Source organism: Lytechinus pictus, chromosome 1, assembly GCF_037042905.1.
Source record: "Lytechinus pictus isolate F3 Inbred chromosome 1, Lp3.0, whole genome shotgun sequence".
NCBI lineage: Eukaryota > Metazoa > Echinodermata > Echinoidea > Temnopleuroida > Toxopneustidae > Lytechinus > Lytechinus pictus.
The window spans coordinates 42558586-42574582 of record NC_087245.1 but is presented as its reverse complement, the minus strand read 5'-3'; the positions used below and the strand labels follow the sequence as shown (position 1 = coordinate 42574582).

At 37.0% G+C, this 15997-nt stretch overlaps 1 protein-coding gene across 4 annotated transcripts in view; it reads left to right on the top strand.

Moving 5' to 3' along the window:
- Nucleotides 1–14673, top strand: part of LOC129263259 (adenylyl cyclase-associated protein 1-like) — a 43253-nt gene extending 28580 nt beyond the window's left edge. For all 4 annotated transcript variants that reach the window (XM_064103413.1, XM_064103423.1, XM_064103438.1 and 1 more), the window contains 12 exons: nt 43–233; nt 783–883; nt 3049–3126; nt 3515–3658; nt 3993–4078; nt 4641–4746; nt 5506–5686; nt 6964–7154; nt 8743–8866; nt 10108–10190; nt 10845–10991; nt 12150–14673. In XM_064103413.1, the coding sequence (XP_063959483.1) occupies nt 68–233; nt 783–883; nt 3049–3126; nt 3515–3658; nt 3993–4078; nt 4641–4746; nt 5506–5686; nt 6964–7154; nt 8743–8866; nt 10108–10190; nt 10845–10991; nt 12150–12239 (1497 nt within the window). In that variant the 5' untranslated portion in view covers nt 43–67 and the 3' untranslated portion in view covers nt 12240–14673. The remainder of the gene's footprint in view (nt 1–42; nt 234–782; nt 884–3048; nt 3127–3514; nt 3659–3992; nt 4079–4640; nt 4747–5505; nt 5687–6963; nt 7155–8742; nt 8867–10107; nt 10191–10844; nt 10992–12149) is intronic.
- Nucleotides 14674–15997: the final 1324 nt, after the last annotated feature.

The following is a 15997-nucleotide window of genomic DNA, read 5'->3' as shown; positions in this document are numbered from 1 at the left end:
ATCATTGATGTGCTAGTTTGTTTTCTTGTTTGTTTCTCCCAGCAACCATAGTATTTAGTCTTCCAAGATGGCGACTGAGGCTCTGAACCTGGTCAAGCAGCTGAGTAAAGAGACAGGAGATCTCAGGAAACTTGCAGACACTGTCAAAAAGGTAGAACTTACCAAGGACTTTGGGAACATCCTGGAAGAGGTCATCTCGACCTTGACCTCGGTCAACACTGAACTATGTGTGGGTGAGTAGTACTCTACTTTCAGTGACACAACATTTGCCCCTGTGACAGTTGCTCTAGGCTTAATTTCGTCGAAGATGTGGAATTTAGAGCGGAGCAATTATCACAGGAGCAAATGTCTTGAAACCCTATTTCCCATGATAAGATGAAAAACAGTCATATTCAATCTTACAAAGGCCTTGTCACATCGCTTCGTGCAAGTTTTTTGTGTGACTTGTGGGATTCACTCTCCCGCAAAAATTAATCCAAGAAGCTCAAAAGAACATCACACCCTCCATCAATTTCAAGCTCCAAGCTCCTGATGGTCTACCATATTTCTATTAATGATTTTTTTTGTTCATTTGAACATGTTTCAACAATAAGAAAGAAGAAAGATAATCTAGGTACATGAGAATAGTGCTTTGTATGTTTATCATTGGTTATTAAATTTGTGTTATGTTGAAATATGATTATACTTGTATACTTTAGATATTGAAATGTGAAAATGAAATAAAATGAAAAATCAAATCAAACATGAATCATAAAACCGCCTCTGTATTTTGCTCCATGTAGGAAGTTCTGCTTCTGTCCAAGACTTTGATGAGCTACTCAATGGTGCAGTGGCCAATGTAGTCACAATCAGCAACCAAATTGATCCTGATATTGCAGCAGGGGTATGTTGATATGATACAATTAATCTTTAAAAAATGTTCTATGATCATTGCTAAGGTTTGAGTTGTGGGCACCAGGTCTATGAAAAAAGGATTTAACAATGTTGTACATTCCAGATAAGACACTAACCTGCTTTATTTTGATGTCAGTGACGTCTTGGTGACTAGTGTCACCTCTGATGAAACTTAACAGGGACACACTTGATCTTAATTTGCATTCCTCTTTGGCTGTTTAACCTGATTGATAAAATCCTTGGGAATAAACAAGCTGGGGTACCTATCACAAAGCTTAGCAATCATCGTAGTACATTTTTCTACAATTGATTACATTGATTACATCGTACGATTAATCGTGAAGATGAAGCTTACAATTAATCGCCAATCTTTGTGTTATGGGACCCTGGTGCAGAGATGCCAACCGTTACGTTGTTGCCGTATTTGTTACGTTTTTTCACCCAAAATACGGCGTTACTTTTTTTCTTTGTAAAATAGGTTTTCTTGAAATTTTGATTGTGTACAATATGCATTGTGTGTAGCTAGCTGGGTGTTTAAAGGCCACCGCACACCTTACGACCTGACTGGTCGGCGACTGGCTTGCGACTGAGTGAGGGGAGATGTGACGTCACAGCTCTTGTCAGCTTGAGAGTCGCAGACCGGTCAGAGACCAGTCGGGTCGTAAGGTGTGCGGTGGCCTTAAGGCGAGTGTGCATTACGATAGGTAGTGCGGTAATAAATTACGCATTTCTACTAATGCATAAATCCCTAATGTGGCAGCCATGTGTGTTGCTGCCCGAGTTGTGCTTTTATCAAGGCTTTCCGATTAAATTTTCGATATCCAGGCCAATCAATGCGAGCGACAAGTTCCGAACGCACGCACATCTACAAGCGCAAAGCAGCGGCACAAATCACGATATATAGCGACTGGTGCATACGTCTGTAAGGATGATGACGTCATCCAAGATGGCAACTTACTTTGACCAACGAAAGGATTGAAGATGACTATGTTTCGATCATCATTTGAAAGGAATTAGCAGTATTTTTTCGTAAGTTTGAATGTACTTCTTTTTAATGTGACATTTTATGTACAAAAAAACGATCCGAAAATCAGGTTTCTGCCGAATGTTAGATCTAACGTTACTGCTAATACGTTGGCTATACGTACGGGCCAACAACTCTTCAGTCTATGTATGGGTTAGTGGAGCCAACGCAGTTACGCGGAACAACCAAAATACAGAGACTGAAGCTTTAGGTCTAGTGTGATTGATGCACGATCGTTGTCGATTTCTTGTCTTGATTTGTTGATTTGTCGGGTCTCGATTAATCATGGCGTCAACTTCGTCCTCTAAGTCTAAATCACAACGGAAACAGATGTTTCGAGTGGAATACTTGACTCGGTGGCCTTGTATTATCTGTTCCAAACTGGATGAATTTACTGCACGGTGCACTGTCTGTCAATGTGATTTCACTATTTCACACGGAGGAGCGAATGACATTACTGCCCATATCAAACGGTAGAAACACCTCAACCTCGCACAAAGTCGTGAAACTAATCAAAACATTGGACATTTCTTCAGAAGAGGGGACTACTCGACGATCAGAGCTGAAACATTGATGGCTAATTTGATGGCTAAAGGTGGTATGATTGATAAATCCTGACCATTTTTCTACACTTTACATTCGACAGTGCCTGCTGTAAGGTTCTATCGTTAGATATTTGTTTTTATTGCATCTTTTTAAGACATATAAATTTTATTCGTTTGTGCCGGTTTCATTTTTTTTCTGGTTTGATTTATGTGTTTTGTTAGAAATGGAATCATCTTACCAGAGAATGCACCATGCAGGATTCTGAACCCCAAAGTTGAAAAATCTCCTTACTGTGGGAGAGGGACACCCCCTCTCCCCGGCTCGGTCGTTTCGCTTCGTTATATTTTACAAAATACTTTTTTTTTTAATCAAAAAACTGTTTTTTTCCTCTCAGAATACTGTTTTTGCTTTTTGGAGGTTGGCATCTCTGCTGGTGTGTTAATAGACTCAAATAATTTTAGATAAAAAAGACACTGATGGCATACAGTACATGATTTAGCCAATGGAGCTCAGCTTTTGCAAAGTATTGCCATATTGATTTGATTTTATTAAAAAATTGATTTTTTTTCTTTTTAATGTGACAGGTTGGTTTGTTAAAGGAAGGCTTTGTGACCCAACGAGCATTTCTGGCAATAGCAGCAGAAAGCAAGCAACCAAATGAGGTATGATATCAATCTTCAAGGCCATATTTAGAAATTTGTAAATCCTTCAAAACCGTATTATTGGACTAAGAAACACGCTATGCATATTGTTTTACTTACAGAACATATTTTGAAGATTTTGAAGGCCTTTGTAAGAAGAACATGTTCCATGACAAGTTAGAGGGGGGGGGTTGTTGTTCTGAAAAGGGCTGCATGCTGACTGTACAAAGCTGCACCTGAAAGAGCTTGACTGAAGGTTGTGTAGAATTAAAAGCATATGACTAACATAAACACTCTCCATTGGCTACATCCTTGAACCCATTTTATAATACTTTTTATTGGTAGATTGTGTCGTAAATTCTTTGCTAATCTCTAATACTCACTGCTTTTTCTTATGAAATTATTGAAGAATATTTTGAAAGAGCTTGTGGGTCCAACTTTTGAAAAGCTGGAGGAAATTCGGAAATACAAGGATGCTAAGAAATCTTCCAAGTTCTTCAACAATATAGCAGCTATTGCTGAAAGTGCCGAGATGATGTTATGGATTGGTATGGTAAGTATCAAACTCATAGAACAGGAGATAGTAATGATGATGATGATGATGCTGATGATAATGTTGATAATGGTGACGGTGATGAAAATGAGGAGGAGGAGGGGGATGATGATGATGATGATGTTGATAATGATGACGATGATGAAAATGAGGAGGAGGAGGGGGATGATGATGATGATGATCGTGTGGTGATTGTGATGGTAGTAAATGTGTAATGATGATGTTTCTGGTACTTGTAATAAGGATGATCATCATGATGGTAATAGCGGCACTGTTGCTGAGAGTGACGTTGGATATATTATATCTATGAGCTATTTTCATCCCCTTTTCACAGCCAAGCAAGCCAGCACCATACGTGAGAGAAATGGAGAGCTCAGCGATGTTTTACATCAACAAAATCCTGAAGGAATTTAGACAGAGGTTAGTCTGTTTGATCTTACCTTTGTATTTTCTCACTGTGAACTCAACTTTACATCTTATACAATTTGTTTTTCTCTCACCTACAGTATGTTGAGATAAAGAGTTCTTGCATTGTAACAGTGGGCCAGTCCATGTTTATTAGACAAAAGCACTGATTGATCCAGGGGCTTGAAGTATGCCACGTTAACGGTGTCTCCAACGATTTCTCAACATTTTAAACACTTTTCGGGTATTCATGATCCTTTCAATAATAAGTGCATTCCTTTTACAGTCGGCATAGGAAATACATGAGGGCGATTTTCCCCTAAAATTCCCCCCAAAATGCATGCTTTGGGGCGACCATCCTTTGTGGGGTCGCCTCAAGGTCTGTCACAAACAATATTCAAGATTATTTGGAAAATTGATATTCTTACAGTGGCACAATAATGATATTTGTATTTCACTGCATAATTGCTTGTTGCTCCTTAAAGCAGCCCTTGAAATGAAAGAAATAGCCTCCAATGTTCTCCAGTTTGCCCCATTGTGAGATAAAATTATTTTCCTGCCATTTCTGTGATAACAGTGACCCGAGACATGTTGATTGGAAATCATCATTGATCAAGCTCATCCATGAACTTGAGGCTTATGTCAAGAAACATCATCTTACCGGTGTCACATGGAACAGACAGGTGAGCTTCATGAGAAGTAGTATTAGAACAAAATTTTCCAATACACATTTTTAGCTGGTATCCTTGCATCCTTCACCTCCTTTTTTTTTAGGGCATACTAATTCATATTTAGAAATATAAGAATGGTAAATTCCCTTTTTTTTTTGGGGGGGGGGGGGGATTTACCAAAACTAAAGATACACTTTAAGATAGATATTACCTGCAGTAGAATGGCAAAGTAGTAAAAATATGGAATCACTCTTGTGATTATTAATATCATTTCTTTGGCCACAAAAAATAATCATGCTATGTGAAAGAAAAGAAGAAAAAAACAAAAATGAAATATTTTTTAATATCTCCTATATAGAGTGTTTTAGCGATGCATTAAAAATGTGTATTTTAGTCTGCATCAATGCCCGTGCAGTATCAGAGCGTATCCCTAAAAAGGACTGAAATCCGATGAATATCCCATAGGCTCCTGTACAAAATTTGCTATTGAATATGAGAGCATATTCAACGGCATGAATGCGTGAAAAATACAACGCGTACAACAATGAAAGCAATGCCAGGGTTCCCAGCCCATCAGGGAAAAAATAGGGGAAATTATTTTACTTTTTTCCAGTCCGGGAAAAATCAGGGAATCTGAATCAGCAATAGGTACATTCAGGTCCTATAGGTGATGACATTTTTGGAGTGAATACTGATTAATGTAAACTGTAGGTATATGTAGGTCTTGTACATGAAGAAAACTCTCTGTTTATCTTATATCCCCGGATCTAGGGCAAGGACGCCAGCGCACCATCAGCAACGGCCGCTCCCCCACCGCCAGCTGGTGGCCCCCCTCCTCCACCACCCCCAGCAGTTGTACCCCCCTCCTGTCCTGCTGCTCCCGCCTCAAGCGACGACTCCAGCAGGACTGCTCTCTTCGCCTCCCTGAACCAGGGTGAAGCTATCACAAGCGGTAAGTCATGCCAGAATCAATATTTTCACAATCTAGTCATTCATTGATGATTGAATGTAGTTGTCTGATGGAAGTATGATGGATTTTTAGTGGGGGGGGGGGGGGGGGTAGGAGGTGGAGGAGAAATCATAGAAATGTTCAAAAACATATGTATCTGAGAGAACTTAGTGACCAAGCTGGGCCCAAGGGCATTTCTTGCATTTTGATTTTGAAACTGATCAATCTGGGGAAAATTTAATACGTATGTTTTGAAAATTGGAGGATGTCTCTAATAGAGCTGTGAACTATTTGAAAAAAAATGTGTATCAAGAATTTCAGACCACTTTATGAAAGTAAAAATTAATCAAATTATGAATTTGAACACAAATACTCGTGCATGCAGTGAGTACAAGCACAGCGGTTATTATAGCAAATAATCTTGCAAGAATGAAATCGCACCTTTCAACATGTCCAAATATACCTTAACATACATTCTGTGAAGCAAGACTTTCTGTCTCTGGTCATTGACATCTGTGGGTGTATCATTTGCATTTATTTGCAAATGCACGACATAGTACCGCATTAGAAAATTCTGAATTCTATTTGGAAATTACGAATTTAAAGCTACTGGATCACATCCAATTGGATCTATCTAATGATGTATTCAGAGGTGTTGTGGATAAGTCTCCTGACTTTGAACCACAAGGTCTGGGGTTCAAATGCCACCGCAGAACTCACGTCCTTTGGCAAGGCATTTATCTACATTTGCCACTCCCCACCCAGGTGTAGTAAACGGGTACCCGGAAGGAAGAAATTCCTTGAATGCTTGAGCATCCATTCAGGGTAGCTAGGCTAAAGCCGTTTTATTAAGCCCTTTATAAATGTTGCATGTTATTATTTTATCATTATTCAGAGAGCGCGCGTGAGAGAGAGAGCGTGAGAATGGCAGGGGGAACATTTCATGAAAGGACTTGGAAGTTTTTATCTGACATTTACCATAGGAACTGTGCTTCTCAACAAATCAAATATAAGAAAAGTTGTCTGACAACTCGTTGGAAAACAAATGGTGATGATATGCTCTCCTGGGTCCCTTAACACCAAGTTTAGCAATTAATCGTACGCTTGATTTTCATGATTAATTGTATATTGTAATCAAAGCAAACAATCTAATCTTTGTGTTGTGGACCTTGGGTTTATAATGCAAATGAAAGATTGCATGACATCTGAATTTATCTAGAGTATTTGGCACCAGTATTCTTGATATCCTTCATGTGGGTCCCCCCCTTTCTTCAACCAAGGTTTGAAGAAGGTGACTAATGACATGAAGACACACAAGAACCCAGAGCTGAGGAAACAACCAGCCAAGCAGGTATCAACCACCGCAAAGCCCTACCAACCCCCGGCTGTCAAGTCTGCTCCCAAAGCCGCTGCTGCTGCCCCTGTCAAGAAACCACCCAGGATTGAACTCACCCAGAAAAAATGGGATGTGGTAAGTGAGACAAACATCACAGTGGTGCCAATTCACAAAGGTGGTTTCAAATCGATGGTTGAAACCATGATTTATGCAGATTTCATGCCAAATACCAGAATGGCCTGGATTCATAATGATGGTTTCAAATCGATGGTTGAATCCATGATTTATGCAGATTTCATGCCAAATACCAGAATGGCCTGAATTCATAATGATGGTTTCAAATCGATGGTTGAAACCATGATTTATGTAGATTTCAATCCAAACATAAAAAAAGGCCGGAATTCACAAAGGTAGTTTGAAATTGATGGTTGAAACCATTTATGCAGATATAATGCCATCTATCACAACGCCCACAATTCACAAAGGTGGTTTCAAATTAATCCATGACTTTTTGCAGATTTCATGCCAAATATCACAAAGGCCGGAATTCAGAAGGATGGTTTCAAACCGATGGTTGAAACCTTTTATGCAGATTTCATGCCAAATATTACAGTGGCAGAATTAACAAAGGTGGTTTCAAATTTTTCAATTCAATTCAATTTTATTCAACCATAAAAATATGTATATACAAATCATACAGTGTACATAATTTTGTAATGAATGGTACAAAATATGGCTAGGACCATAAAAAAGCAAACTGCTTGTAGAGAATGGCCCCCAAAACAATAACATTGACAAAATTTACAATTAGAAACAGATAACTAACAAAAACTAACAACTAAGAAAACACAACATTTGTGGTCAGAAACCAAAGTTTATGAAGATTTTATACCAAATATAATTAAAAAAGGTGGTTTCAAGCCCGCAGTTTGATGCCATGGTTTATGTAGATTTCATGTTTGATTATTCTTGATTAAATATTATATTACAATGAGAATCCTCCCATAATGAATTGATGCTTTCATCAGAGCACGCTATATTGATGCTTGATTGCTAAAGTTACAGAAGTAATGAACCCACCTATTTTTTTGAAAAAATGGTTCCATTGCTTGTGTTAATCAATTAAAGCGGTACTCCTGGCTGAAAATAATGATTTTAACAGATAAAGAAAAACCAGACAGACAGACAAAACATTGAAAATTTGATCAAAATCGGACAAGGAATAACAAAGTTATAGCATTCTTAAGATTTGCAGTATAACGCTGAAACAATTCTAGGCATGTCTTCATGAATATTCAATGAGCAAACTGATGATGTCATATTTTTCTCCAGAACTAAAAAAATTAGATTGACAACTGATTTAGTGCTTTAGATATTTATTTCATTTTAAGGGAGATGCATCATTCACACATGTTTGAAAAAATGAAACAATTATGATTTCATGTATTATAAGAAAAAGGAAAGTGGGGATGTGATATCATCAGCTCACCTCATGAATATTCATGACAATATGCATAAAAAACTGTTTTCACGGTATATTGCTAAACTTTAAAATTCTATAACTTCACTGTTTGTTACCAGATTTTGATGAAATTTTCAGCAATTTGCTCTGTGAATTGTACTCTTCTTATTTATCTATAAATATTTTCAGCCCGTAGTACTCCTTTAACATGGGCAGTCAGATTTTTAAGACAGTATGCTTTCTCTGTATCGTATATTCTAGGAATACTATTCAAACAATACAGACATCCGTCTAGATCAAGTCGAAATGAAGCAGAGTGTTTACATCTACAAGTGCGACAACAGTGTCATCAACATCCCTAACAAAGTTAACTCCGTTACTGTTGGTATGAATGTCTATTTTTTTCATTTTGCAGTCATCTTTGGAATAGCTTTTCTCGTACAAAGGGACATGTGTCGACACGATCATGCAGTCCCGCCTATCAATCAAAGACAAGCTTGCAACTTGACAATATATCCCTCTATGCTCACATCAGGCAAAAAGACTGGGTTGGAGCATCGTTAGCCCTTATACAGTGCGTCCCACAAAAAACGAAACCTGGATGTATCAATGATTTATCATAACTTAATCACAAATACAATAGGCAAATGACCTACATGTACCATTGTAAAGCTTAGAATCTCTTCTTTCATCTGAAATTACTTAGATTATTTCTCATTCATGCATGAGTGAGCAAAAACAATTTGAAGAGGGGATACCAAAAAGTCATTTGGCGGGCTGAATGAGGAATAATCTAAGTAATATCAGATGAAAGAAGAGATTCTAAGCTTTACATTGGTAGGTCATTTGTCTATTGTATCTGTGATTAAGTTATGATATATCATCGCTTAATCTCGGTTTCGTTTTTTCTGGGACGCACTGTATAACGGATAGAACCACTGCAAGTCAGAAGTAGTTTTCAAGGGTTATGTTAAGTGATTAAGGCACCCCAAAATGTGTCTGGGTTAATCTCAAACCTACTGTTACTCCTTAAGAAAACTAAGCAGCATACTCGAAGCCAATTTGAGGATCACCTTTCATGGCAGTGATCATTGAAATTTGCATGTAATAATCACCCGTTCATATGCGCTAGGAACACACACTTCTAATTAGAAAAAAAAAATCAACCAACAACTTCAGCACAACCACTACGGTAACCACACACTTATATCCACGCTATTGGAGTTCTGGGCTTCCACAGTTTGGCACAGTGAAACAAGCACTAAATTACTGCTGTGAACACCTATTGGGGGCCGTTCCATAAAGCTATTTGTAAGTTAAGAGTGACTTTCAGAACGACTGGTGATCCTTTCTTGCGGTAGGTGATATTCACCGTTCAGTGATTATTTAGCTCGTAAGAAAGGTTCACCAGTCGTTCTTTAAGTCACTCTTAACTTACGAACAGCTTTATGAAACAGCCCCCCCAGGAACATTTGCTTGATCTTAGCTGGGGTAATATCGGAACGCCTTGAGGTGGAGTCGTGCACTATATAAATACCCTATACTATTATTATTAGTAGTAGTAGTAGTAGTAGTAGTAGTAGTTAAAATGGTAGTACTTATACTTCTGTCTTGATTTGTTTTTAGATTCATGCAAAAAGGTCGGTGTCGTCTGTGAGAGTGTCCTTGGGTCTTTAGACGTTGTCAACTGCCAGAGTATAAAAATGCAGGTTAGTTATTCCATATATTCAGTCATTGAAGTACAATGGGCATTGTGGCATGCACCTGTCATCCACGCTTCATGGGTGAAGTTATGAATTGACACTGAGATTCTTGGTTTGAGCCCTGGTCACACCTTCTGGATGGTGACGTTACAGGTCAGCCCCAGATGAAAATGATATTACCCGTTTGTTTCACGTCGTAAAAGAAAAAACGAACTCAAATTACACACACACACACAAAATAGTAAGATGATCAGAACTGTTTAACCCTTAACGTGCCATGAACACATATTTGTGCATCCACTGGAGTGCCACGAACACATTTTCGTACAATGGTCATACAACTATTGTTATGCCTATTGCATTTTGAGGAGTGCATTGCATGCATGAGTGATTCCATTTTTCAGTTCAGCTTATGATCAAGAGGTTTAACATTGTCTCAGGAGTGATTCCCTCTTTTTATAAATAAAATAATTAAACATAGACTCTTTGAAAAAAATGGCAATCGCTGATTACAGTGAATGGCACATTAAGAGTTAATAACTTGGTGACTGGGCACAATGTCAGTCATTTGTGCTGCAACATACATTAAGAATGAACCCTGCAGAAAATGACCTCGCCCTAAAAAAAAATCTATATTTGTTTGTTTTCATTTTTCTACAGATAACAGGTACAGCTCACATCGTAAACATAGACAAAACAGATGGATGTATGGTGTACTTGAGTGAACGGTCTAAGTTTGCTGAAGTCATTAGCGCCAAGTCATCAGAAATGAACATCCTTATCCCAAGTGGAGAAGATGGAGACTATGTAAGTCAAAGTCAAAGCTTTTCTGGCCCTGTGAAAGAATATGTCTGTTTGGTAATTTCCTTTGATGGTTTTGTATTTTCCATAATCATGGCTGCAGATGACCTGCAGGAATTTAGTGTTCATGCACAAACATATGTGGAAATAAATGACTTTGAATTTGAAGGAAGACTAATTGTGTAATGAATGAAAATACAATGCCATCCCTTATCTATTTCAAAGCTAAAGCAGGGATAATAATATCCAATTCCTTTGGAAGCGCATAGAGACGTTGTAATCATACTGTGTTATGTGCTATACAAGAACTGTTCATTATTGTTTCATATAAAGGATGTACCACAAGGATACTTATGTGCTCCTTGGATGTTCAGGATCAGCTGTGCATGTATTTTCTATACTTGTAAAGTGTATATGGAATTTGGGGGACAAGTTCTTAAAATTGTATGGGGAGGAAAGCTAGCTTAGCCCATTGAAATGATAATAAAGAGAGTTAGGGTTCCACACTGTCCCATAATTTCTGCTATACGTGAATGTCTTTGATTAAGCTGAATGTGTTTTAACAAAGTTAGACTGAATTATTTTCTAACTTGTCATTGAAATTGAACTGCTTGTTAAGCACAATAATTTCAATCTACGAAGATCATATTTCAACTTTAGCAGATGCAAATTGAATAAATAGGCCAATGATTTAGCAAATGATATATTCCAGTCATTTGTATTAAAAGTGACACCCTTTGGAACTTTACAAGCTGCGTTATGTAACAGCCCCCAGGGTGGTGTTTCATAAAGCTTATCGTTAAGTTACTCACGACTGGAACATGTTCTTTTGTGCTAGTCAGTTACATAGTGATACATGACTTTGCACAAGAAAGGGTCACCAGTCATTAGTGAAGTCATTCATAACTTGCAAACAGCTTTAAGAAACACCCACCTATGCCCCATTGCATATATGGTAATTTTTCCATCCAATGGTAACTCCCATGGTAATGCTGATCAACAGCCAACCAAATTCAAGGATTCCATGCAAGTTACCATTGCATGGGAAAGTCACCATAAAGGTCACTTTTATGCAACGGGGTCCGGGTCTGTTCAAAATAAATTTTATGATTATCATTGTTTTTGTTCATGCATTTCTTCTCCTTCTTATCCTTCTATATGTAGGTTGAATATGCCCTTCCTGAGCAGTACAGAAGTGTGTATGATGCAAACAAGAAGTGTATGGTCACAACCTGTACTGAGTCAATGGGATAGATCCTGGCGCCTCTCCTAAACAGGCAGATAAATATATGTGTAACCTCAGAGTCCCAAACAGCAAAATATTTTGCTTGAGGGAATTTCAGTATGATTACAAAGGATATGATTATGATCACTTACTTTTTTCATGTATCACCCGAATTATTGACAGATTTGTAGAAAATACCACAATGAACAATACTTAACATGTATGCCATTTAAAAAAAATATATATTTAGAGTTACCTTAAAACAGATCATACAATGTTAGACAGGTATCATATTAGCTTTATAAGTGTTTAATTTGTTTAATGTTATCAATTTACGCAACCTTTAATTTTTTTCGTTTCAGTGATTACACAGTCTTTGGAACTGTTATCATTTATTTCAGAATGTTTTCATATGTGTGTTGCTTATCATTTTTAATGATGAATATGAATGAAGATTCTAGAATATGAAATCTCTGGGATGGATGATACAATGTTGTTCAGCTCAGATTATCATTTATGATTTTTCTCATAATATCCTTAGTACCTTAGTATTGTGGTGAAGGATTTCTCTTAGGGGTGGGGGAAGAAAGGGGGTAGTCGTCCGTGGGAAAATCATCCTTCATATTTATCAATTAAGACATGAATGAAACTTGCAATTCATCTGCAGTGGAAACTGGCAGGTGACATCAGCTGGTCCCCACCCCACCCCCCCCCCCATGTTGCGTTATTTGCAAGTTTAATTTATAAATTAATTGAAGGAAGGAATCAATTATGAATATGATTCTTGACATGTTTATGTGGTTAAAAGCAGCAAATCATGGATTATAATATAACGCATTATGATGACCGTATACGTATTACCAAAAGTATATATAGGTATTATTTGTAACTCAAGAGAATTTTTGATATATCAAACTTAGACCAATGAAAAAGAAAAAGATACCAGCCGAATTTTATGCTTGTGATGGTAGTTGTATCCCAATTATGAGTTTTATGAGATATATATATTTATATTTATTTTGCCACACAGTCTTTAAAATCAATGACTTTAATTTCATGTTTAGTATTTTACATTCTTCATTAATATGAATATTCTTTGTACATGAAGTTGTTTTTTAAGGATTGGATGTTACTTAATCTGTGATTCTTTTTTTTTGTTTTTTTTTAATAGTGATTCTTTTTTTATCAAATAGATTTGATATGATTATTGTTGATTGCGATTGACATACTGCAATATATTAACTAGCATTTTTATTTTGAGTAGGAAAGCACCAAGTGCAACTGGATGTATGTTAGTTTGAAACTTTTTGTCAACCAATCTGAATGGCCCAAACCAGCATTTGGTTTAATACTTCCATCAGCCCTTCTTATTTTATTCAGGTTAATATAATTGCTTTCAGCTTAAGAAATATCCCCAGTTAACTGGAACCAACCATTTTGAAGACTTGTCAATTGATTTGTTTTTGTGCAAAATGGGTGGTTATATTATAGCATGCTGGCAACCAGTAAGTCTGAACTTTATACCTTGACCTACAACCTACATGTATTGTACTTGAAATTGGCAGAAAATTGATGTTTATTTGAATTGAATATCATTTCATTTCATTGTATAGTACTTAGATGTGATGTCAATACTTAAAGTCATTTAATTTGGATTGAGTGAATGCTTTGGTAATACACTGACATAAATCTAGTACGTGAAAATCCTGTATTACTTTGATAAATTTTTATTTGGGAATGGGGTTTTGCATTTGTGAAACACTGGATTATTCAAAGTACTGGTAGTATGCAAATTAGCTGTAGTAGGGCTGGAATTATACGAATCAGTATGCAATTAACCATTTCCAATTTCAATGTACATTTAGGTGATCTAATATTCTTTTAGATTTATATACATATGCATATGCAATAGCCCGCTAGTGGAGGATTAAACACAGAATTTGATTTTGTCACATCCTTTCAAATATTGAAACAAACACCATAAATAATGAGTTATTGTGTCCTACATCTAGATTAGTGTTCTTACACATGTGCCTGTCTGCTTAATGAATTGTTGAATTTTTGTTACCTAGCCAAGGGGCATATTAGGGAAAACTCAGCTGTGTCTTAACTACATGTAGGTATAACACAGAGCAAAGACACATCTTCTGTTCAATATTATGGTGAGATTTAGACAAAAATGTTGTATTTACTTACAGACTAACAAACTGTACTTTATGTGGTGACCTTACACAAAGCTACGATTTAACAAGGAACCATTGTCGCTCATTTGATCATACACGTTTGTATCAAACTTTGCTATTTAGAACTGTTTTTAATTATATTGTTTTTTATGGAAAAGAATGAAAGACAAAATATATGGTGGTTTTTTGGCAAGAATATTGCTCCTGCATACATGCCTTATGGATCTTAATGTACTCTGAATTGTGTGAAAGCAAAGCAATAAATTGGCTCAGTTTAGAATTGTTTGGGGTGATATGTGCACCTATCCATGTTTGTCACTCTCCACTCGTGTGTTAAATGGTACCCGGTAGGATGTGGATGTCTGTGTGATTAGATTGGCATGTGTCCAACAGTACATGACTACTGATGGGGCTACCCTGTATAAATAAAACAAAATAAGTAAATGGAAAAAAATGGTTGCCTGGCCAGGATGCTGCCCAGGGAGTGGAGAAAGTGCACTTTATGGATGGAACAGTGGTGGATCCTATGACCAGGGTAATGATAATTACATGTAAAGCGCCTAGAAACACAAAGTATGAAGCGTGATATAAATCTAACTTTTACTTCTTTTTTTTAATTTTATCATGTGTGTCCATCTTAAATACAGGTAAATCAGCCAAGGTTGGATCTCTTTTTGCAGAGAGCAACTTGCTGTTTCATATATTTTTTCTCTCTCTTTTACATCAGGGTTGTAGCCCTTATGAAAAACAGTGAAAGAACAACAAATTTTATCCATTTAGAATGTTTTGGATGATATGTGCATTACAGTGTGTGCCTGTTTTAGTTACAGATGAATTGGCCTAGGTCTAATCTCTTTCACATAGAGCAACTTTGTAGGGTTTTTTTCTCCCAGTCTCTTTTACAGCCGTTTGTAGTGCATTTGAAATACAGAGAATTCATTAATTTTCTCCATTTAGTAATACCCTATAGGGATTGGTACATAAAATGGCTAAAAGATTGCTAGCCAACAAAAAAATGTCAATTTTGCACTATTTTAACCCTAAAAGGACTGGGCTATTTGAGATGTATTGAGGACGGGGGGGGGGGGGGGGGGGGGCATCTGATCTCGGCCGCCGTTCGCGCGATCGCACCATAATTTTGCACGCACATTCTTCACCACATAAACTACAAGCCAGTATATAAAAAAATGAAAATATTTATTTTTTATATATTATGAATAAAATATGCAAATTTATTCGTGAAAAACATTATTTGCTAATTTGACACCCAGTTTCATTTCAGATTTTCTTCTTTTTTTTACATATGTCATCTTTGTAATCTAGTATAAAGGTTTTCGCGAAAAAAAAATTACGAAAGCCAATTTTTTCCTTCTGTATTTCTTTATGAATTTCATCTACCATATACTTTGTACACAATGTCATTTTTGGCATGAGATTGTCTCGTAAAAAGTCACGTGGCGTCGCGATGCCATAACCGTATGTCGCGAATTCGGTCTCAAAAGTTGCGCGAGACTTCAAAGAAAAAAAGTGATACATTTTGCGGCGCTATCTTTTTGCGTTTTGGAAATATCGCACGAAGCGTTGGGGGGGGGGGGCATCATGCC